This window comes from Budorcas taxicolor, chromosome 7 (assembly GCF_023091745.1).
Source record: "Budorcas taxicolor isolate Tak-1 chromosome 7, Takin1.1, whole genome shotgun sequence".
In the NCBI taxonomy this organism is placed as follows: Eukaryota; Metazoa; Chordata; class Mammalia; order Artiodactyla; family Bovidae; genus Budorcas; species Budorcas taxicolor.
This window is the reverse complement of record NC_068916.1, coordinates 95,468,898-95,493,234: the sequence shown is the minus strand read 5'-3', so window position 1 is coordinate 95,493,234 and position 24,337 is coordinate 95,468,898. Positions and strand designations below refer to the sequence as shown.

Below are 24,337 nucleotides of genomic sequence, written 5' to 3'. Positions count from 1 at the left end.
TACGAGTCGGTGATGCCATCCAGCCATCTCATCCTCTGTCGTCCCCTTCTCCTCCTGCCACCAATCCCTCCCATCATCAGGGTCTTTTCCAATGAGTCAACCCTTCGCATGAGGTGGCCAAAGTATTGGAGTTTCAGCTTTAGCATCAGTCCTTTCAATGAACACCCAGGACTGATCTCTTTTAGAATGGACTGGTTGGATCTCCTTGCAGTCCAAGGGACTCTCAAGAGTCTTCTCCAACACCACAGTCAAAAACATCAATTCTTCGGCGCTCAGCTTTCTTTGTAGTCCAACTCTCACATCCATAGATGACTACTGGAAAAACCATAGCTTTGGCTAGATGAAACTTTGTTGGCAAAGTAATGCTTTTTAATATGCTAAGTTGGTCATAACTTTTCTTTCAAGGAGCAAGCATCTTTTAATTTCATGGCTGCAATCACCATCTGCAGTGATTTTGAAGCCCCCCAAAAGATACTTTTAAAAACTTTGTTTCACCAGCTATTTGCCATGAAGTGATGGGACCACATGCCATGATCTTCGTTTTCTGAATGTTGAGCTTTAAGCCAACTTTTTCACTCTCCTCTTTCACTTTCATCAAGAGGCTTTTTAGCTTCTCTTCACTTTCTGCCATAAGGGTGGTGTCATCTGCATATCTGAGGTTATTGATGTTTCTCCCAGCAATCTTGATTCCAGCTTGTGCTTCATCCAGCCCAGCGTTTCTCATGATGTACTCTGCATATAAGTTAAATAAGCAGGGTGACGATATACAGCCTCAGTGTACTCCTTTCCCAATTTGGAATCATTGTTCCAAGTCCAGTTATAATTGTTTCTTCTTGACCTGCATACAGATTTCTCAGGAAGCAGGTAAGGTGATCTGGTATTGCCATCTCTTGAAGAATTTTCCAGAGTTTGTTGTGATCTACATAGTCAAAGGCTTTGGCAGAGTCAATAAAGCAGAAGTAGATGTTTTTCTGGAACTCTCTTGTTTTTCGATGATCCAGCGGATGTTGGCAATTTGATCTCTGGTTCCTCTGCCTTTTCTAAAACCAGCTTGAACATCTGGAAGTTCACGGTTCATGTACTGTTGAAGCCTAGCTTGGAGAATTTTGAGCATTACCTTGCTAGCATGTGGGATGCGTGCAATTGTGCAGTAGTTTGAGCGTTCTTTGGCGTTGCCTTTCTTTGGGATTGGAGTGAAAACTAACCCTTTTCAATCCTGTGGCCACTGCTGAGTTGTCCAAATTTGCTGGCATATTGAGTGCAGCACTTCCACAGCATCATCTTTTAGGATTTAAAATAGCTCAACGGGAATTCCATCACCTCCACTAGCTTTGTTCATAGAGATGCTTCCTAAGGCCTACTTGACTTCACATTCCTGGTCTTGTTTTTGCTGACTGTATTGAGCTTCCCCATCCATTAACAGAAAATTGGATTAAAGATTTACTGAGCATGGCCCCACCCATCAGAACAAGACCCAGTTTCTCCCTCAGTCAGTCTCTCCCATCAGGAAGCTTCCATAAGCCTATTATCCTTCTCCATCAGAGGGCAGACAGACTGAAAACCACAATCACAGAAAACAAACTGATCACATGGACCACAGCCTTGTCTAACTCAATGAAGCTAAGAACCATGCCTTGTAGGGCCACCCAAGACAGATGGGTCATGGTGGAGAGGTCTGACAAAATGTGGTCCACTGGAGAAGTTAATGGAAAACCACTTCAGTATTCTTGCCTTAAGAACACCATGAACAGTATGAAAAGGCCAAAATAGGACACTGAAAAATGAACTCCCCAGGTCGGTAGGTGCCCATTATGTTGCTGGAGATTGGTAAAGAAATAACTCCAGAAAGAATTGAAGAGACAGAGTCAAAGCAAAAACAACACCTAGCTAGGTGTGCATGTGACGTGATGGAAGTAAAGTCCGATGCTGTAAAGAGCAATATTGCATAGGAACCTGGAATGTTAGGTCCATGAATCAAGGTAAATTGGAAGTGGTCAAACAGGAGATGGCAAGAGTGAACACTGACATTTTAGTAACCAGTAAACTGAAACGGACTGGAATGGGTGAACTTAACTCAGATGAGCATTATATCTACTACTGTGGCCAGAATCCCGTAGAAGAAATGGATTAGCCCTCCTAGTCAACAGAAGAGTCTGAAATGCAGTGCTGCTGCTGCTGCTAAGTCACTTCAGTCGTGTCTGACTCTCTGTGACCCCAGAGATGGCAGCCCACCAGGCCCTCCCCACCCCGGGATTCTCTAGGCAAGAACACTGGAGTGGGTTGCCATTTCCTTCTCCAGTGCATGAAAGTGAAAAGTGAAAGTAAAGTCGCTCAGTCGGGTCCGACTCTTAGCGACCCCATGGACTGCAGCCTACCAGGCTCCTCCGTCCATGGGATTTTCCAGGCAAGAGTATTGGGGGTGGGGTGCCATTGCCTTCTCCACTGAAATGCAGTACTTGGACGCAATCTCAAAAACGATAGAATGATCCCTGTTCATTTCCAAGGCAAACCATTCCATATCACAGTAATCCAAGTCTATGCCCCGACCAGTAATGCTGAAGAAGCTGAAGTTGAACGCTTCTACAAAGATCTACAAGACATTCTAGAACCAACACCCCCAAAAGATGTCCTTTTCAATATAGGGGACTGGAATGTAAAAGTAGGAAGTCAAGAGATAGCTAGAGTAACAGGTGAATTTGGCCTCGGTACCAAACAAAGTAGGTCAAAGGCTAACAGAGTTTTGCCAAGAAAATGCACTGGTCGTAACAAACACCCTCTTCCAACAACACAGGAGATGACTCTACACATGGACATCACCAGATGATCAATAGCGAAATCAGATTGATTATATTATTAAGGCTTACTGTTGCATTCCCACTCCCGCTTGCTACTGAGCATGTATTTCCTTCCTTCCTGTGTTTTAAGGACTCTGCTTTGTAAGCTTAGTGGGAAGCAAGGCCTTTCTCCTGCTGAGCAGCAGTAAGGCCAGATGCCTGCTTTGTATACCTGCCTGCTGGTGGTGTGGACACCTCACTTTTGCTGAAACAACAGAAAGTTGCAGGGTAGTAGAGACCTCCTCCTTTGATGACTTCACATCAACATCTACACATTGGGGTGGCTTCCTCTAAGGTCTAGTGTGGGCAGGGAGTGGTCATCTCATCACATATTGGTCTAATATAGTTCTAGTTGCCCATCTTTGCTTGTTTTATGAGCCTGGTTTCCCAAATGACCTGTCAATTCTGTGATCCATTTAAGGATCGTCAGCCAGAGCTGGTTCTTGCTTTCAATGGAGGATCCTGACTGATAGAGTTAATTTAAACTTTGAAAGCTAAATGATGCTTTTTAGTAGATGTTAATAATTGTTGTTAACCATAAACTTCTCTCTTCTTGTGACTCAGTAACATAGGAAAGATAATTGTACTTTCAGGGAAAGACCTAGTATTTTTTTAAGTTAGTATTTATATCTGTTAATTCTGGGTGGATGCATTCTGAAATTATGCTCTCTTGATAATATTTTAGTGATTTTTTTTTCTTTTGTACATTTGTATCTCTAGCCATTTCAAGCAAGATGATATCTCCATCCATCAAATGGCCACTTGCAACCAGGCCCTTACTGCTTTCGACAGTGTTGATTCTCTTAACCGTGGCAACTCCATCCTCATGTCAGAGCAGGGAACCAACATTTCCAAAAGCTAACAACGGGGCACCGTTTCCTTGGAATAAAATGCGACTTCCAGAGCACATCATCCCAGCTCATTATGATCTCATGATTCATGCAAATCTCACCACTCTGACTTTCGGGGGAACCACACAGATAGAAATCACAGCCAGCAAGCCCACCAGTACCATCATCCTGCACAGTCACCACCTACAAGTATCCAAGGCCACCCTGAGGAAGGGAGGTGGCGAGAGGCAAGCTGAAGAGCCGCTGAGAGTCCTGGAAAACCCACCTCAGGAGCAAATTGCGCTTCTGGCTTCCGAGCCGCTGGTCGTCGGCCTCCCATACACCATTGTCATCGACTACGCTGGCAATCTTTCTGAGAGTTTCCATGGATTTTATAAAAGTACCTACAGAACCAAAGAAGGAGAAGTGAGGTAATTTTTGTCTCTTTTTTCTAAGGTTCAAGAGCTACCCACACTAAATTTATTTCAGGTGGCTTGTCCTTTAAAACTCCCTTGATTGTTGAATTCTCTCTTTGGGTTTTGCTTTGCATGTCTTTGCATATTTAAAATGGCTTATAGGCTTTTTCTTTCTTTTTTTTTAATCTCATTTTTCATTCTATTTGAACCAATTTTCTTTCCTCCAGCTCTATCAGAGTAAATACCTATTTGTTTATTTAATTAGACTTCTGGGATAGAATAAATGTTTTAAATTCTCTTGGCTTAGGTACCAGTTTCCAAGTGCTGCTTTAACAAAGTACATAAACTGTGTGACTTAAAATAGTAGAAATTTAATATCTCACCATTCTGCAAGGAGATCCAATCAGTCCATTATGAAGGAGATCAGCCCTGGGTGTTCTTTGGAAGGAATGATGCTAAAGCTGAAGCTCCAGTACTTTGGCCACCTTATGCGAAGAGTTGAGTCATTGGAAAAGACTCTGATGCTGGGAGGGATTGGGGGCAGGAAGGGAAGGGGACGACCCAGGATGAGATGGCTGGATGTCATCACGGACTCGATGGACATGAGTCTGAGTGAACTCCGGGAGATGGTGATGGACAGGGAGGCCTGGCATGCTGCGATTCATGAGGTCACAAAGAGTCAGACATGACTGAGCGACTGAACTGAACTGAACTGGAGGCTAGGATCAAGGCGTCAGGAGGCCTGTGCTCTCTAGGTCTCTGAATGGCCTCATTCTTTGCCTCTTCCTAGCTTGTGGTGCCATCAGTCTTTGACATTCTTTGAGTTGCAGCTACATCAGTGGGGTCTCTGCCTGCCTGTCACATGGCCTTTCTCCAGGTTTCCCTCTTGTTTTAAGGACACCAGTTATATTGGACTAGGGCTTGACCCAATGGCCTTATCTGTACTTGACTGCATCTGTAAAGACCCTATTTCTAAATAAAGTCTCACTGATATTAGGTAATAAGACTTCAAAATATCTTTTGGGAGGACTCAATTCAACCTGTAACAGCCAATTAGAGGAAATATTTTTGTCTCAGCTGAAACCTTTTTAGGGATCCTCTCCTGCTTGTTTTAGTTCTGTTTTTAAAAACACAATATATTTTGGGAGATTTTATGCTAAATTTTAAAATCAAAATTTTTTAGTAGCTTATACTTACTTTTCTGATTCCATATTATTTTTTGAGGTTAAAAAAAGTCAAATACTACAGAAAAGAATTTTTGAAAAGATAAAATGTATCCCCATTATAACCCCTAGAGATAACTACTGCTTCTGGTTTAGGGGAACATCCTTTAGACTTTCTTCTGGATATACGTACATGTCATTTTATGTAAATGGAACTATGTTGTATTTTATGTTTCATGAGGGAGCTTTTTTATTAAAAATATATGTTGACATGTATTTTACATGATGACTGTCACTTTACATCATTTTAACAACTTTATTAAAATACATGTTTCTGTGTTGATTTTTTTAACTAATCCCCCTATGGATGGAAATTAGGTTGTTTCCAACTTTTTAGCATCAGCAATACTTGGACAAGCATCTTCGTAAGTCATTTCTTTAGACTAAATGCCTGGAAGTATAATTGCTAAGTTAGGGGGTCAACAAACGTTTGATATGCCTTGCCATATTTCTCACTAATACTGTGTAGTGGCAATCCTTTTAAAGCCAAAATACCAACAGATTTCCCCCTTTAATTTGTTACATTGATTATTAATGAAGCTGTGCAGCTTTTGATGTGTTTATTAACTATTTGCATGTTCTTCTTTTGTGAGTTGCCTGTTTATGACCTCTGCCTGCTATTCTGCTTGGTTGGTGGGTGAATTTTTACTTATTTTTAAGAGTTCATTATTTGTTCAGGTTATATTAACACTTTGTTAAATACCTTTTGATCAATTTTCCCTGTTCTTTTTACTTGTCTTTTAGTTTTATGATAGCTTTTGTCATATAAAAGATTTTTTGGTAGTGAGATTCATCAGGATTGTGATAACTTTAGGAATTAAGACATGATCATACACCTAACTTACAGTTCCTGGTACTTAATGCTGTGTTTTTATTTCCCTTTACGGAATTTTAGGGTACTTGCATCAACACACTTCGAACCGACTGCAGCCAGAATGGCCTTTCCATGCTTTGATGAACCTGCTTTCAAGGCGAGTTTTTTAATCAAGATCAGAAGGGAACCGAGACACCTCGCCATCTCCAATATGCCACTGGTGAGTCTAAATTGTGTATCTCTGATCAGAAGCCCATTCATTCCCTGTGGCTTGCATCTCCCCATTGACAGTTAACATTCAGGCTAGCTGTTTTGTTTGTTTTATTGCCTGACAGATAGCTAATTTTTCTTTTTCACTTCCAACCTATGCTTTTGGTTCAAGCAGCAATTTATTTATGGTCAAAGGAAAAAACAATTGTCCCTAAAACCATGCAAAATTTAGGTAAGAGTGACACTGCAGGTCATCCATGTTGACAAGAGAGACCGTATAGGAAATTCAGGTCAGGTTCAAGTGAGAGTGCCTTTCATAAAGCACTTACACTTTTCTCATATGCTCTTTTAAAAGGATTTTTAAAGGAAACGCTCTTTCGAATAAGGTCATATTCCTATGATTTAGTTATTTCCTATAATTTCTGTATACTATATTAGTAATATTAGCTATACAGCTTGTATTAAAAATAACTGGCATGAAGTTGGGCAGATGGAAATTTAAAAAGTAATCTTTTAAGGATATAATGGTAGTGAAGGTAGCTACCCCCAGTTGCCTTTAAAGGTCATTATTTTCCAGTTCCAGAGCACATGTGGATAGTGTTCCCTCTTAGTTTTATTTTTTTATTCTACTTTTTTGTTTTCCATTATGGTTTATTACAGGATATTGAATATAGTTCCCTGTGCTATAAAATGGGACCTGTTGTTTATCTATTCTAAATATAATACTCTGCATCTGTTAGGCTGAAGCCCCCCTGATTTTTAAAAGCGGAAAGGAGAAGATGACCTTGCCAAATGAATAAAATTACTCAGTGAGATCCATTACCCTGTGATTCTGGTAGCGCTGGAAACACAGAAGCTGAGCTGTCAGTCTGTCACTGATACATACCAACTGCTAAAGCACATACATCCTTTGTTCAGAGAAGCTCACCGTGGATGAGACTCAGGCTGGAAGAGGCTTTGCCCAGAGTCCGGAAGGGTATCATACCTCATCCCTATGCTGGGTGGGGAGGCAGTATCTTCACATGAAGGGACTCAGAGAGCCATGAGCCAACCTCCAGTGTAGTATTTCCCAAGCTTTTGAACTCTATATTGCTCACTGAATCCCTTAAGGACCCCCTAAAAGAGATTCCGACATTCTGCACCAGAAGCCTGTATAAAAGGCAGACTTGTGAATCCTTACCAGACAAGAACTTTTGTCTCTTTCCCCAACACACTTGTATATAGAAAGATGAGAAACAGTTATGCTGTTTTCCTAATATAAATTTGAGATAGAGAAAATGCTTTTTCAAATTATAATTCCCTCCCCAAATATTATGGTATTCCTGCCTGGGGTGGGAGTGACTTCTCTAATTAGAGAATTACAGCTTAAGAAGAATAAAGGAACAGGGGTGGTTTGGAAGTGAGGGACAGACTGACCCACTAAACAAGACTGGTAGAGATTTCATAGGTTTGCAGGGGGAAGGGCAACGCCCAGAGGCTCCACAAAGATGCTGGAGTCCAAATCTGTGAATGTCTGGGACCTACTTGTTGAGGATTCTCTAATGTAATCTTGCTCTTGGATGGGCCATCCCTCCTCTTGGCAGAAATCTAACAGAGGCACCTGAACTTAAGCTTCAGACATGGGGTTGAGGGGAAGGACAGCGGGGTTTCAAAGGGTCTTTTTGGAGACTACAGAAGAAAATATACCTTTGGAACACCCAAGTGTTTGGGGCAGGAGTTAATCACATCTAAATTTGAATTCGTTTAATTAGCTTATTTTCCTACTAATGAGCGCAGCTTGAAGAACAGAAATTTTTGTCAGGGGTAAACTGAAGACATTTTAAAGAGAAAGGTAATTTCTGGCCCTTCAAGAATAAAGCTAGGTTGGCTGTCAGAGTCAGGGTGTGAATGCCCAAAGGCTGCCGAGCAGACAACCATAGCTTGTGGCTGGTGGGTATCACAAAGGACAAGGGCGTAGAAATAGAGGTGGAAATGGGGTCACAGGAAAAATGTGTCCTTAATGTGGATGTTCTCAGACTAGTTCAGACTGGTCTTTTCTCCAGGATCCTGCCCACTGCTTTCTGTTGGCTGAGGTAGTAGACTTTCTTCTCGGGAAGCCGACCTCTTAGCCTGCACCTCTGTGGCTCCAGCCCCACTCTGCAAGGCTGCTCCCTGATTACACGGCAAAACCTGACTTCAGTGAAGCAGATCAGAGTCTGGAGGAGACTTTGCAGGGTCGGGCCCAGGCATGGGTTTCTTTGAATTGTTTAAGAAAGCAGAAGCTCTTTTAGGTTATCCATGGTGACACATCACCCGGTTAGACACTGCATTTCCAGATTTTTCTCGCGCTTTGTATTATGTGGGCTACATCCTGGCAGAATCGGCAGTCTCGGTTTTGCTTTTTCCCAGCCACGTTACCAATCCTCATGTGCCAATATGAGCCAGTTTGTAATCGTCTAGCTTATTTAGAAGAGATTTAAGTGGTGATGGTTATATAACTGTGAATATAATTAAAAAAAAGAAAACACTGAACGGTATACTTTAAAACAGTGAATTTTATGGTATATGAATTATATCTCAATAAAAACATGGAGGAGAATGGTTTGGCTTTCCTATCTAAATTACTTAAGAAAGGGATACGTTTTTTGAAAAGTCTTTATCGATTTTGTTACAGTATTGCTCTCGTTTTATGTTTTGGTTCTTGGTTGTGAGACGTATGGGATCTTACCTTCCCAACCGGGGATTAAACTCACATTCCCTGGATTGGAAGGCAGAGTCCCAACTGCTGGTCCACCAGGGAAGTCTCTGAAAGAGATATTCTTAAATAACTATACAAATGTCATGTCATATACTTTCAGTATGTCTGAGACTTAGGACTATTTCTCTGTATAAAATGTTTTCAGTGTCTTGGGTAGTTGGATTCTTTGATGATCTCAGTTATCCTGATTTTAGGTTAAATCTGTGACTGTGGCTGAAGGACTCATAGAAGACCACTTTGATGTCACCGTGAAGATGAGCACCTACCTGGTGGCCTTCATTGTTTCGGATTTTAAGTCTGTCAGTAAGATGACCAAGAGCGGAGTTAAGGTGAACTTGTGATTGTCACGTAGGGTGACCTGCTTGCCCTGGTCTGCCTGGGGCGGTCCTGGTTTTATAACTGGAAGTCCCACATCCTGCAAACACCCCTCATTCTCGGACAAACTAGTTGGTGGGCCTTCCCACTGTCACAGATGCTCATGTTTGCAGCGGGGTTCTAATAGCAGAAACATGTGGGGAGACGCGGCCTGGCCTGGGTCATGGTGCTGGCTCCGCCAGTAACTGGCTTTCTGCTACCTTTGGAGATGAGCTTACAGTCTGTAAAATGTATAAGTTGGATCAGATCCTGCAGTGGTTTCTCAGGTTGCCTCTTCTGTCTATAACTTTCTGCAGTTTGGAAGTGAATGTCACTGACTGTCCGAGCCAGGGATTTCTAGCCATGGGAAGGAAGGAAGAGAAGACAGCTTGGAGTATTAAATGGCTCTGGGGAGAGCATCTGGGTCAGGGAGTACTGGAGTGTCAGGGGAAGAGGTCTTGTTTGGAGGAGCTCTTGCCACTGGGTGGGTCTCATTGTGTAGTGAACAACCTACGCAACTGTACGCTGCGGCCCTGAATGCGGAGAAGATTTTCAGAGAGGAGGCAGGGGACATTTTATTTAAAATGACCTCATTTATTTGTGCTAGTTTTAACTGACGCCTGGGATAGTTAGGATTTCTCTTCTGAATTGCCTTGTCTTCTGTAGGGCCTGAATAAGGTCCTGAATAAAGGGTCTTCTTATCCTTGTGGAGATATCTCTGCTTACCTGGGGATGTGAAGCTAAGGCTTGAGACTTGGCTGTAGGAAGCAATCTAAGTTCAGCAGTGAAATTAACAGTAAAAACACCCACTCACTAATTTGCCCACTTCAGTGAATCCTTTTTGAATGGTTATTTTCATGTGTCTTTCATACTGTGATATTGTAATTCATAATAATAAATATGTTATTTGGTCTTCATCCTTGATGAAGGCTCAGAGCTACTAAAACTCTTAGAATGTCCTATGTGTTGAGAACCATAAGTATTATCTCTTGTTATGTTAATAAAAATTTTCTAGGTAACCTAACTAAGGCTGGTTGACTGGGAACCAACCATGTGATGGGAGAATTGGGACTGGAGACTGTTTCGTCACCAAAGGTCAATCATTTATGGCTGTGTAGTGAAAATGCCATAAAAACTCAAAGGGTGACTCCTGTGAGCTTCTGGGTTGGTGAACCGGTGGAGGTGTAGGGAAAGTGGTTTGTAGGAGAGGGCATGGTCGTTACACTCCCTTTTTCCATACCTTGTCCTAAGGCACCTCTCCCATGTGGCTGTTCGTTCCTGAGTTATGTTTGTTTATAATGGACTGGGAATCTTGTCGAGTAAAATGTTACTCTTGAGTTCTGTGAGCTGCTCTAGCAAATTAAACTCAAGAAGGGGGCTGGGAACCTCCAGCCAATAGCTGCTAAGTCAGAAGCATGGGTGATAACTTGCACTTTTGATTGGCATCTGAAATCGGGTTAGGGAGCAGGCTTGTAAGACTGAATCCTGTAGAATGATGCTGTCACGCCAGGAGGGTCAGCATGGAACTGAATTGTAGGGTACCCAGCTGGTGTTGGAATGTTGCTTGGAGATGTGAGGGAACCGCCCCCTCCCACATGTATCTACATTGGGATTAGGTCCCCAGACCGCTTTTGTGTGCCAATAGTTTGAGCTGTTTTCTTTCTTTAACACATTGAACTCGCACTTTATATCGTGTCTAGAAGTTGTCATATATGAAGTCTTGGTGTGGCTGGTGCTGTGATTTGTTGTTTCTGAGGCTCTCGTTCACGGTGTCTTGTTCCCTTGTGCTGTGCACTGTGAATTGTGTCTGTGAGCTTTTCTTACCTGAGTTGAAGGTGAATTTTTCCAGAGAGAATTTGTATTTTGCTCCTGTCAAGTGACCTGGAGACTTTGCAGCCTTGGGAATCACTTTAAATTATGGCTTCAGGTTTTTGGACCACCTAGGTTTATTGTGAGTTCAGCTGTTAGACGGCATGAAGTTTCGCTTTTAGCAATAAATTCTCTGAGGACATTCTCTCACTATTCCTCATACATCACCAGGGTTTGAATAATGCATTTTTCCCCCCTTGCAGTCTCCTGGAGGAATTTGGTGATTCTTTCTAGTTTAGACTTCCAGTAAGGGCTTGGTCCTTTGGGATCTACCAGGGGACATCTCCTACCTACCTTGAGCAGGTTCTGGATTTTGTCTCCTTTCCCTGTTGAGTTCTCCAGTGCCATGAAGACCTCAGCTCAAGTCCATTTGTATTGAGCTAGTGTCTTCAGGGCAAAAGCTGGCTCCAGTGACCCTCTGCTGACTTCCCAGGGTCCTGCGGTCATTTCAGTTTGGGAAAACTAAGTTGTCTTTACCTTTGCACTATCTCATGTAAACATTTAGGAAGACATTTTTATATTTGTTACTCATCATCTGTTGTTTTCAGTAGGGGGATTGATGAGAACAATCAGCATTAATATAAGAAATAGCAGCCTGCAATTGTTAACTTTAATACTGGCAACCATGTCCCACACTGCTGCTGCTGCTGCTAAGTCGCTTTAGTCGTGTCCGACTCTGTGCGACCCCCATAGACGGAAGCCCACCAGGCTCCCCCGTCCCTGGGATTCTCCAGGCAAGAACACTGGAGTGGGTTGCCATTTCCTTCTCCAATGCATGAAAGTGAAAAGTGAAAGTGAAGTCACTCAGTCGAGTCCGACTCTTCGCAACCCCATGGACTGCAGCCCACCAGGCTCCTCCGTCCATGGGATTTTCCAGGCAAGAGTACTGGAGTGGGATGCCATTGCCTTCTCCATGTCCCACACTAGGAAGCTGTTAATGTCAGCCTTCTAGAAAAGCTGCGACGGCATTTGGATAACTTCCTTGTGTCTTCCTCTTCAGGTTTCCGTATATGCCGTTCCAGACAAGATAAATCAGGCAGATTATGCACTGGATGCCGCGGTGACTCTTCTAGAATTTTATGAGGATTATTTCAACATCCCATATCCGTTACCCAAACAAGGTATAGATCTTGCACAGATGTTTCAAACTGGCATTTAATGACCCCAGCAGTAGATTATATCTTCCTAACTGGCATCTTCCCCCATCAGCTCAGCAGCCTCTCAAGTCATTAAAACCCCAGCAGGTTTTTGAGGCATGTAGCATGGGGAAACTTTTGCCTTCTGATTTTAAAGACAAACACAACTCTATTAGTGGGCAGATAGCAAAGGACAGAGGCTGCATTTTTTCCCATGATTGGCATGCGTTTGGTAGGAGTACTCAATAAATTTTTTCAATGAATTCCGTGATAGAGCATAAGAAAATCTGCATTTTCTTTCTTACATGAGCCCTTAAAACTATTATGTGTTTGAGTTTTTAGTGCGTGGGAGTCTTGGGGATCCCAGCTAGAGTGGATTATTGAGACAATTTTTAAGACTGTCCAGTCTCCAAACACCTTGTCAGAGAATTAGAAATGGAGTCAGGAGGTCTGAAAGCCAAGCGTGACTTTATCATGCAGCAGCAGAGTAACTCTGAATGAGCCACTGAGCCCTTTTTCTTCACTGTGAAAGGTTCTTTAGTCCAGAACCCAAGATTCTGTGGGGGTCACTCAGTTTCTCTTTGATCCCTGCATCCATCCATTCTGAGAGTTGGTGTGTTTGGGCCATGTGTAGGTTAAGACTGATAAGGTGTTTTTTGCTTCCTTCCCAAGATCTTGCTGCGATTCCTGACTTCCAGTCTGGTGCAATGGAAAACTGGGGACTGACAACGTACAGGGAATCTTCTCTACTGTTTGATGCTGAGAAGTCTTCCGCCTCAAGTAAGCTCGGCATCACAATGACTGTGTCTCACGAACTCGCCCACCAGGTATATGAGCTCAATCACACTTTTCAAAACAGTATAAACTATGTTTTTATTGCTCTTCTGGGACATAGGCTATTCATATCGATATATGAATTCTATGGATTCATTTTTACTTTGTCTTTTTCTCCCAGAGGAAAATGTATGTCTTCAAAACATTAGGTACCATGTTTTAAAATACATATTGAAAAGTTTTTCTTTTTACTTTGAAAAAAATATTAGCTTTATAAATATGTTAACATTCATATACTGACATTACACATACAGAATATATTTCCTTCTGAATGTTGGACGTTTATGGTCGTGTACATAATCCAGTTGCCATAGAAATCTGTGGATAAACTGAGTAATATTTTCCTTTCAGTGGTTTGGGAACCTCGTCACTATGGAATGGTGGAATGATCTTTGGTTAAATGAGGGATTTGCCAAGTTTATGGAGTTCGTGTCAGTCAGTGTGACTCATCCAGAACTGAAAGTTGTAAGTTATATTTACTTACTTTTTTTTTTTTTTTTTACATTTTAGGTTAATCTGTTGCTGGAAAACATTATATTTACCAATGCTTGGTTATGGAATTTATAGAAAGATTGATAACCTCCCTAGGAGTTTAAAAATGGATCAGGTTTCCAAAATGCTGGTGTACTTTAAAGATATCTCATAAAGACTTATTTCCACACTCAGTTGCTTATTTCCAAATCTATGAGTTATGAAGTTAGTACTAAATTGTCCTCCCTGAGTGTCAAAGAAACAGAAATAATGACAACTTGTTGTTCTGTATCGCTTTCCCTCCTTCAGGCTGCTCACTGGAGAAGTATTAGGTACAGATTGATGTTATTTCAATATGGTCCTACTTGCCAAATCAAATGAGTTTTAAGATAATTGCACATTTGATTGCATAAGAACCTAGACTCATGGGTCACAGACTTACTAGTTTGGAATCTCTACATGATAATTTCAAAAGTCATGTGTTTAACTTGTGAAAATCAAATGCAGTATAATTAGAAACATTATGTAAAAACAATCCTTTACCATATTTTGATTTTCATTTGTACATATTCATATTCCCATTTTCATCTTCCTATATACATAACTTATATGTGAAAAGAAAGTGAAAGTGAAGTCGCTCAGTAGTGTCCGACTCTTGGCGACCCCATGGACTGTAGGACTGTAGGACTCTAGCTTACCAGGCTCCTCCATCCATGGGATTTTCCAGGCAAGAATACTGGAGTGGGTTGATTACAATATAGTAGATCATAATAAGTATTTTCCTGTTTCCATATAGTCTTTAATAATAAAAATGATCATGTATGCTTATTGTTTTATTGTGTAATATGCCTTTATCAGATTATAGTTGGAATTTGTTCTCCATTGCTTTTTCTTTCACTACATGGTTAAAGCTAATTTTTTTTGCTTTAAAACCACTACAATATTGTAAAGTAGTTAGCCTCCAATTAAAATAAATTAATTAATTTACAAAAAAATAGTATAGATGAAGACTGGAGATACTGAAACCATTATATAATTTAGTTTCATATTTGGGTATGATCGGGCTGTAGGCATAATGTTTTTATTTTTAATAGGAATGTTCTTTATTCTAAGGTGATAAATATTTAAACAACTTTTCAATATTGAGCTAAATCACTGTTTTCTGTCTGTTCCTTAGAAGATAATTCTGTTTAATTTTGTAAATTCTATAAATATATAATAGGTCACATCAGAAATGTGGAGTGTAAACCTGTTATCCCACGTGCAGCCAGCCTCATTTCATAGTTTTTGATCTAAATGTGAATCACTGGTGATGTTGTCTTTTGATCTTAATAGGAAGAGTATTTCTTTGGTAAGTGTTTCGATGCAATGGAGGTGGATGCATTAAACTCCTCACACCCCATGTCCACACCCGTGGAGAATCCTGCTCAGATTCAGGAGATGTTTGATGAAGTTTCTTATGAGAAGGTAAAAATGTATTTTAAGGATACAGTTTGCACACTAAACTTACTGGAGTGGAGAGGCTATAGCTAGGGCTGTGGGGGGACTTTCCCTTCAATAGGACCGACCTGGATTGAAGGCTTTCTCTTCTCACTCAGGCTTCCCAGAGCCAACTTTTTTAAGGCCTAACTTTAAGTATGGCTTAAAGTCCTAAAGATTATACTGTTGTCAGTTCTTCATTTACCTTTGTAAGTGAATATTCACAGTCTACAGAAACTTTTTATTTATCCTTCAGCAAATAGGTCTTGATTGAGCTTTAGCTTTGTATCAGGCAAAAACACCTGCCCTTTTGTAGCTTTGGGTGCCTTCAGAAACAGTTATCATGCAAAATGTGTTTAATAAAAGAAGTGGAAATTGTTGCCGACGTATAATAGCTGGGAGATTTTATATGAAAATCCATATTACTGGCTTCTCTTTGAAGGAGATAGAATTCTGGTTATACCAGGCTTCTATTTCCCTTAGCAATTTGGACTGGAGGTAAGTCATCGCTAGTTTACAAGATCAGGATTCTGCTTTTCAATTTTCCCTTCCATCCCCAACCATTTCCATTATCCTCACTAAGGCAGAGAACGTGTCATTTATCATAAAGCTTGGCTGCTTTATGTGTAACAAAGGGAAAAGTATTTCATGTTTGCATGTTTCCATCAATAGTGCAGAGTAGATAAAAGCAGACGAAAACAGACATATAAACTCACACATAGATCAATGCAATCGAATAGAGCCCAGAAGTCAGCTCAGGAATATAAGGTTAACTTACGAGAAAAGACCCAAGAATACACAATGGTAAATGGAGTCTCTTAAATAAACGATCATTTAGTTCTTCTGACACCATATACAAAGGAAGAAAACTGCACCACTGTCTTACGCGACTCACAGAAACGAACTGAAATGGATTAAAGACTTAAATGTTAGGATCAGAAACCATAAAACTCCTAAATGGAAAATAGAGAGGAAAAGCTTCTTGACATGTGTCTTTGCAGTGATTTTTGTGTTTTTTTTTTTTTAATATGTGACACCCAAGCAACAAAGGCAAAAATCAGCAAGTGGAGTCACACGAGGTGAAAAACCACGTGCACAACAAAAGCGGAGTGAAAGGCAGCCTGCTGAATGGGAGGATATCTGGAAACCAGGTGTCCGACAAGGGATTAGTGTCCACAGTATATAAAGAACGCGTCAACTTGATTACTAAACAATCTGATTTTATTTTTATTTTTTACACTTTATTTTTAAATTTAAATTCTTTTCATGGAAAGGCATTTTAAATATAGCATTGTGTACATGTCAATCCCAAACTCCCGACCTCTCCCTCCCCACCACCCTTCCCTCCTGGTAATCATAAGTTTGTTCTCTGTTGAGTCTGTCAATATGTTCATTTGTATCATTTGTTTTAGATTCCAGATTTAAGCAATATCATATGACATTTGTCTAGCTCTATCTGATTCACTCCAGTCAGTATGATATAATCTCCAGGCCCATCCATGTTGCTGCAGATGGCACTATTTCATTCTTTGTACTGGATGAGTAAAAACAATCTGATTTTAAAAGAATTGAATAGAAACTTTTCCAAAGACACACATATGACCAATAGGTACATTATAAAGTGCTCAACGTCGCTAATCCTTGGGGAAATGCAAGTCGAAACACAATGAGACACGGCTCCACACCTTAGAATGGCTAGTCTCAAAAAGATGAATAGCAAGTGTTGAGACGATGTGGAGAGGGGCAACCCATGTGCACAGTGGTGGGGATGTAAATGGGTCTGGCCACTGTGGAAGACAGGATAGAAAACAAGATATTACAAAATAGAGATACCATAGCCAGCAATTCCGCTTTGAGGTATTCAAAGAAAACAAAAACAGTAGCTAAAAGAGAGACATGCACCCCGTGTTCCTGGCAACCTTATTTGCAATAGGCCAGATGGTTATTTCCGCAAGTGTCCATTCCATGGTAGAATATTCAGTCATAGAAAAAGGAAAGCTTGGCACTTGTAACTACATGGATGAATCTTGAGGGCATTCTGCTAAATGAATTCAGACAAATCCTATATGGCCCCACTTATAGGTTAAATCTAAAAACAAAAACACACAAAGAGTGAGTTCATAGGTTGGTGGTTGCCAGGGGCTTAGGGAATAGGTGACGATGTCAAAAAGTAAAATCTTGCAGTTATAAAATACATCATAGGGATATAATGTACAGCATGGAGCTGTAGTTAATAGCATTGTATTGTGTGTTTGAAAGTTGCTAAGAGGAAATCTTAGAAGTCCTCCTCACAAGAAAAAAATTGTCGTGATGGGTGTTAATGAGGTGTACTGCGGTGATCCTTGTGTAGTACATGCAAGTATTATACACCTGAAGCAAATGTTATCTATCAATTATACCTTCATAAATTATACCTCACAAATCCTCATCCTCTTGGCAGGGATATGCACCAATGCAGACCTTCAGGGACCCAGGCTCTGCCCATCTAGTGACTACTGTCTCCTAGAACCAGAGAGAGGGAGACTGTCTCTACCGTGAGGGGACCTAAGACATTCTTTTGGAAAAGGAGATTTTGAGTTATGTCTGAAAGATGAATTGAGGCCTTTCAGGAAGTGAAGTAGGAAGGGTTTCCTAGGAAGGGGGACTCATGATTTCCTAGAAAACTCAGGGTGGTGTTTTGAGCGAGAGGGAAGGAGGAAGGAGGAAAAGTTCTTGGTGGTTAGTTGTATGAAAAGTTCAGGGGGAGACAAAGAATGTGAAAGCATTTTTCTTATCCTTGGACTCCCGTCCCTCGTTTGTCACCTGTCTGACCACTGGAGGTATTCGAGTTTGTGGTCCATGATCTAGGAGAGTGGGCGAAGAGGGGGGCAGCTCTTATCGCGGGAGTGCAGAGTGCCTAGGAGTTCTCTTGCCCCCTTTCTCACCTTGCTCTTGCTGGGCCAGTTTTCTGTGCTCAAGGCTGCCAATTCTTGCCCAGTGGGCTCCGCCATTTCTCACCTGTTCTCACCTTTGATTCCATCTCTCCCCACTCCTGCCCCAGAGGGGCGGCGGGAGAGCCACGTGGTGGTCCAAAGTCCCGTGTTTATTCTGCACCATCGCCCACTCGCCTGTGAATCATGGAAGCTGGCAGATGATGGGGAAGTTTGAATGCTGACAAAATAGCAGTCCTGGTGACTAAAGCATGAAGAGTCACATTGATCCCCCGCCTCAATCGGTCCAGGTGTAACCCGGTGTTTCTAACTGTTCTGCAAGTGATCAGACGCTAAAAAGGTTACGCATCTTAACGAATGGCTCCAACACAGTGACAGTAGGTGAGACGGAGGTGGACGACAGCTAACAATTATTTATGTGGTCTTTTCAGGGAGCTTGTATTCTGAATATGCTAAGGGACTATCTTGGTGCCGACGCATTTAAAAGTGGCATTGTAAAGTATCTGCAGAAGTATAGCTATAAAAACACGAAAAACGAGGACCTGTGGAATAGTATGGCAAGCGTGAGTATGTTTTCACGTATCTCTGTGTTTGGGGTTGGCAGGCTTATTGCCTTATTTTGTTTTTGTTCTGTACCACATTAATCCCTCTGAGAAGAATCACGAGTGGTTTTTCTTTTTTTATCCCAAAGGACTGAGTGATGTGTTTATTTTTGGTTTTTAGATTTGCCCTACAGATAACACGCAACACATGGATGGATTTTGTTCTAGAGGTGAACATTCATCTTCAACCGCAGTAAGTTTTCACATCTGTATGCGTTACCCCAAAGCCCATTCTTTTACTCCCTTTCCTTTGAAGGAAAACTCTGTGCCAAGCTTTCTGAGATCCTGGATCTTATCAGTTTCTCTGTAGATAAGGCTGCATTTAAACTATACCAGAGTGACAGCCTTTTACAATTTTTCTTAAGTCTCGCTATACAAGGAAGTTTTCCAGCCATCTTTGGTAACATTATCTCACTGATATTAATTTCTTCAGCTTCACTCTCTGGAAAGCAGTAGATTTATGATGTGCTTCTGTGATAGATTAGGACTATATCCATCAGGCTGTGTCGATTGTTTCCATAGCCCTTCATTTGTGGGGGGAAAAAAAAATAGATGGCGTGAGCATTCTCAGGCACTTACGATGTGTCAGGCATGTGTGAAGCACTTATGTGTATAATCTGCTTTATTCTTCACAATAAGCCTATGAGCAAATGCTATTACCCCTATTTTTACAGCTGGGGAAATGAAATCCAAAGGCATATGATTAGTAAATTGCAGAGCAGGGATTTGAATTGAGATCTAACTCATGTCTCTAACTGCTAAGCTATAAAGAATTCATAACACCTGAATCACAAAGCAGCCTGAGTCTCTGTTTATCTGGCCTTGTGGAATATTTTCACAGGTAACTCAGTGTGAGCCTGGAGATTCAACAGAATTATATCCACTCGATTTTTATTTTCTTGGCTGTTTTGCTTTCAGAGACAGATTTATTCCATAGTTTCTAGATGTGTCCCGTGGAATGTTTTATCCTTTCATTAGCTCTTAAATATTATTTGAAAGCTTTTTTAGTATCAAAGAGTAAATGCTCGTTTGAGTTAATGGCTGGCTCTTGGGTTGTGGGCCACGTCGGTTTTATCACTTGGGAAGTACGGGCTCTCAATACAGCACTTTCCCCCCACCTTGCTTGTTGGATAGATAGCATCCTTACGGAGGTGTTGCACACCTGGCCACTTTCTGTCCTTTCTCTCTCTGCCTTCATACACATGCCTGCTTTTGTGCCCAATGCCAAACCCAAGGTCTGCCCAGGAGAACCAGCTGTGGTACCTGTTTTTAAGACAGAAGAAAGGAGAGAATGAAAAGCGACTAGTTGGTGCTCTGGTGGATATGCTATGGCTGGAGCCAGCAGGGGAAGGGAGCGGGCTGCGGGCTGGGAGCAGCGGAAGGGACAGAGGAGAGCTTCACTGGCTGCAGCCCCTGCAAGCTCAAGCTTGGGTTCTCTTCTTAGAGGTGGGTCCAAGTAGTTCACGTATCTGCCTTTCTCGCATAAACCAGCACTGGCGACGGGAAGGCCTTGATGTGAAAACCATGATGAACACCTGGACGCTGCAGAAGGGTTTTCCCCTGATAACCATCACCGTAAGAGGCAGGAACGTCCACATGAAGCAAGAGTACTATGTGAAAGGCGTGGCCGATGCCTCAGAAACTGGGTAAGGTTCACAGGCAGAAACTCATCTGTTGCCTCGGTAGTGACGTCTGCCTGGGAGGATGAACCTTTGTTCTTGAACTAATGCCCTTCCCTTTGTTGCAAAACACGTTAATTAAACCTAAATACCCTAAGAAGCTGACTTACACACCACCATCTTTTCAAAAGGATAAAGATGATCTATAATTACTTAAACATTCTCATGGTTTGTAGTTAGACATGATGGTAATTTTCAGTTACTGGATGGAAGTCAGCTCTGAGCATTTGTTACTAAATTACAACAGTGCCTGTCGGTAGGGTTGGAGCTGAGGACATAAACATTCAGGTGATTTCCGGGAAATGCAAGGGACTTGATTCTCTTCTTTGCCAGTCTGATTTGGATCCCCAACCCTGTTTGTCAGCTTAACACTACAGAGGGCATCGCTGGAAATGAGACACTGCAACTTGGCTGACGCTGCTGCTGCTAAGTCGCTTCAGTCGTGTCCGACTCTGTGCAACCCCATAGATGGCAGCCCACCAGGCTCCCCCGTCCCTGGGATTCTCCAGGCAAGAACACTGGAGTGGGTTGCCATTTCCCTCTCCAATGCATGAAAGTGAAAAGTGAAAGTGAAGTCACTCAGTCTCTGGATGGACACTGTTAAAAAAAAATTTTTTTTTTGAAATGATTTCAGACCTCTGGAGAAGTTATAAGGAGAGCAAAGAATTCCCGTATAATCTTGGCCCAGATATGTGTTAATTCTTCACCACATTTATTTTATATGTCTATATATAACCTAAAATATCAAACAATTCCAAAAGTATGATCTTTATTTCTTTCTGTATATATGGCAAACATATTTTTAACTGTTTGAGAGTAAGTTGGAGGCATGATTCCTCTTCACCTGAAATACTTCAGTATGTTGTTCAGTTGCTAAGTCGTGTCCAACCCTGTGACCTCATAAACTGCAGCACGCCAGGCTTCCCTGGCCCTCACTGTCTACTGGAGTTTGCTAAACTCATGTCCATTGAGTCGGTGATACCATCCAACCATCTCATCCTCTGCTGCCCCCTTCTCCTTTTGCCTTCAATCTTTCCCAGCATCAGGGTATTTTCCAGTGAATTAGCTCTTAGCATCAGGTGGCCAAATTATTGGAGCTTCAGCTTCAGCATCAGTCCTTTCAATGAATATTCAGGGTTGATTTCCTTTAGGATTGACTGGTTTGATCCCCTTGCTGTCCAAGGGACTCTCAAGAGTCTTCTCCAATACCACAGTTCAAAAGCATCAATTCTTCGGCACTCAGCCTCTTTATGGTTCAACTCTCACATCCGTACATGACTACTGGAAAAATCATAGCTTTCACTACATGGATCTTTGTTGGCAAAGTGATGTCTCTGCTTTTTAATATGCTGTCTAGGTTTGTCATAGCTTTTCTTTCAAGGAGCAAGCGTCTTTTAATTTCCTGGCTGCAGTCACTGTCTGCAGTCCAAGAAAATAAAATCGGTTATTGTTTTCACTATTTCCCCATCCATTTGTCATAAGTAGTATTTTCTAAAAAGAAGAAAATTGATTTATATAATCACAGAAACTTTATTAAAATTATGAAATGAACTTGATACAATACAATTATCAAATGTATCAACCTTATTCAACTTTACTCAGTGTTCCTAATCATGTCTTTATAGCAAAAGAAAAAAAAAAAGAAAAAACCTGGTACAGGATTTAATATAGGATCAGATTGTATTACTTGTCATATCTCCTTAGTTCTTTGATTTCTGAACCAGTTCCTCAGTCTGTCTTTCTTGACCTTGATATTTTTGGAGAGTAGAGGATAGCTCTTTTAAAGAATGTCCTTTGGTTTGGGTTTTCTGCTGGTTTTATTTTTTCACAGTCAGATTCAGCTTGTGCATCCTTGGCAGGAATTCCATGGAAGTGATGCTGTGCTCTTCTGAGTATATGATCTAGCAGAAGGCACAGGCTGTCAACTCCTCCACTTCTAGTGGTCTCACTTTTACAGTCATGCCCCCTGAGATCCCTATGAGACTATCAGGGCTTCCTTGAGCCCAGATTCCTGGCTCTATTCAAGGAGTCCAGGAAGAATGAATCAAACCCAAACTGGCAGCTCCCACAAAGCTGGAAATGGGCTGGGATGTTTTGAGCTCTTAACTCTAGCTGTTTCGGGTACCCTCTTTCTTTAAACAAGCCAGTGCCTGGCACACGGTGGGTGATTTAGGAACTGCTTGCATTGAATCAGCAAGTGAACTGTCTGTCTTCCTTTCTCTTAGGCTCCTGTGGCATGTCCCACTGACATTCATTACCAGCAAATCAGACGCAGTCCAACGCTTTTTGCTGAAGACAAGAACAGGTAATTTATTGTGGGCCTAACTAGCTTACTTCAAGAAGGAACTGTTTAAATGTATAGGATTTAGATAATCAGTTTTCCTGGGTATTTATCTTGGGTAAAACAAAAATGATTGGGTCAGACTTCATCTTCAGCAGATCCCTGACTTTCAATTTCTAGTGAAGAATATAGGTTTGAAAATACTGTCCGATTGCAAAAAAGGAGGCCAATATCTTGCCAGGTAGGGAGTAAAACAGGTGAGTTATATAATGCTGAGGACGAGAGACACTTGGGAAAATCGCCCCCACCTTTAACGTTGATAAGTTAAGTGAAGTTGCTCAGTCGTGTCCGACTCTTTGCGACCCCATGGACTGTAGCCCACCAGGCTCCTCCGTCCATGGGATTCTCCAGGCAAGAATACTGGAGTGGGTTGCCATTTCCTTCTCCAGGGGATCTTCCCAACCCAGGGATCGAACCCAGGTTTCCTGTATTAGAGGCAGACACTTTAACCTCTGAGCCACCAGGGAAGCCCTTAACTTTGATGGGTTGTATCATACATGTGGCCTGAAACATTTACATTCTCATAAGTCTATAAATCTCACAAAATTCGTCTCTTAAACTAGTATTGGCTTTTGTCTATTGGGATGCTGTTTTCTGGTTTCTAAAAGCAGTGCGTTTGATATGAAACTCATTTCAGTATTAAAGTTGTTGAGTATTAAGCCTGCCTTTAGTCTCTGATCAGAAAAGCTTTTACCAGTCGAGAGAAAACGGAGCTGTGATTTACTTTATTTGCTCTAGATGTGCTCGTCCTCCCAGAAGAGGTGGAATGGATCAAATTTAATGTCGGAATGAATGGCTATTACATTGTGCATTATGAGGATGATGGATGGGACTCTCTGACTGGCCTTTTAAAAGGAACACACACGGCAATCAGCAGTAATGATCGGGCCAGTCTCATTAACAATGCATTTCAGCTCGTCAGGTAATGCAAGCCCCCCTCACAGTCTTGGTTTATTCCTGAAAGCTGCTGTTATCATTCAAATCTCTGATTTCTAAAGATGAAAACGATTGATTGCTAGTAAGAAATTGAAGGAGGTTTCTCCCAAGTTCTCCTAACAATTCAGGGTTGCTTTTAGCCTCAGGATTAACCTCTTATCTGTGTCTGCTGAGGACCGAGGTAAAGAAAGGAATCTGTATTTTAATCTTTTTTATTAACTACTTGGATCAGATGGAGGCAGAAGTGTAGAAAACCAGGAGACCAACATCCCGGAGAAGCCCCTTGCCTGGCCCTTAAAGCCTAGCCCAGCAGCTTTTCCTGGCCTTGCTGTATGTAACAGATCAGGTTTCTCCCTGCTGGGTGAAGGCTTCTTAGAAGACTGAGGTCACCCAGACCCGAGCTGTCGTCATTACATCTCTTGGACTAGGGAGAGCGGTTCCCCTGTCCCATTGCCATGCTACCCAAACTGGATGCCTGGACGTCACAGCATCTTTTTGGCATGCAGCTCAGAGGACATGGTCCAACCAAGTGACCTTTGAGTGGGAGAGGATGTTCACTTTTTTTTTGCCCCATAACATTGGCTTTTCAGGAAATCTTCCCCATGCCTAAAACTCAAACTTCTTCACTCTTTAGGTAGAAGT

The 24,337-nt window shown here is 41.6% G+C and overlaps 1 protein-coding gene across 1 annotated transcript in view; it reads left to right on the top strand.

The window, feature by feature from the left end:
• Positions 1-24,337, top strand: part of ERAP1 (endoplasmic reticulum aminopeptidase 1) — a 37,960-nt gene that overhangs the window by 2,009 nt on the left and 11,614 nt on the right. Inside the window, exons 2-13 of the mRNA XM_052643728.1 lie at positions 3,555-4,095; positions 6,199-6,337; positions 9,259-9,393; positions 12,288-12,408; positions 13,096-13,250; positions 13,609-13,722; positions 15,064-15,195; positions 18,569-18,700; positions 18,861-18,932; positions 20,231-20,385; positions 22,644-22,723; positions 23,498-23,681. Of these exons, the coding sequence (XP_052499688.1) occupies positions 3,569-4,095; positions 6,199-6,337; positions 9,259-9,393; positions 12,288-12,408; positions 13,096-13,250; positions 13,609-13,722; positions 15,064-15,195; positions 18,569-18,700; positions 18,861-18,932; positions 20,231-20,385; positions 22,644-22,723; positions 23,498-23,681 (1,946 nt within the window). The 5' untranslated portion in view covers positions 3,555-3,568. The remainder of the gene's footprint in view (positions 1-3,554; positions 4,096-6,198; positions 6,338-9,258; positions 9,394-12,287; positions 12,409-13,095; positions 13,251-13,608; positions 13,723-15,063; positions 15,196-18,568; positions 18,701-18,860; positions 18,933-20,230; positions 20,386-22,643; positions 22,724-23,497; positions 23,682-24,337) is intronic.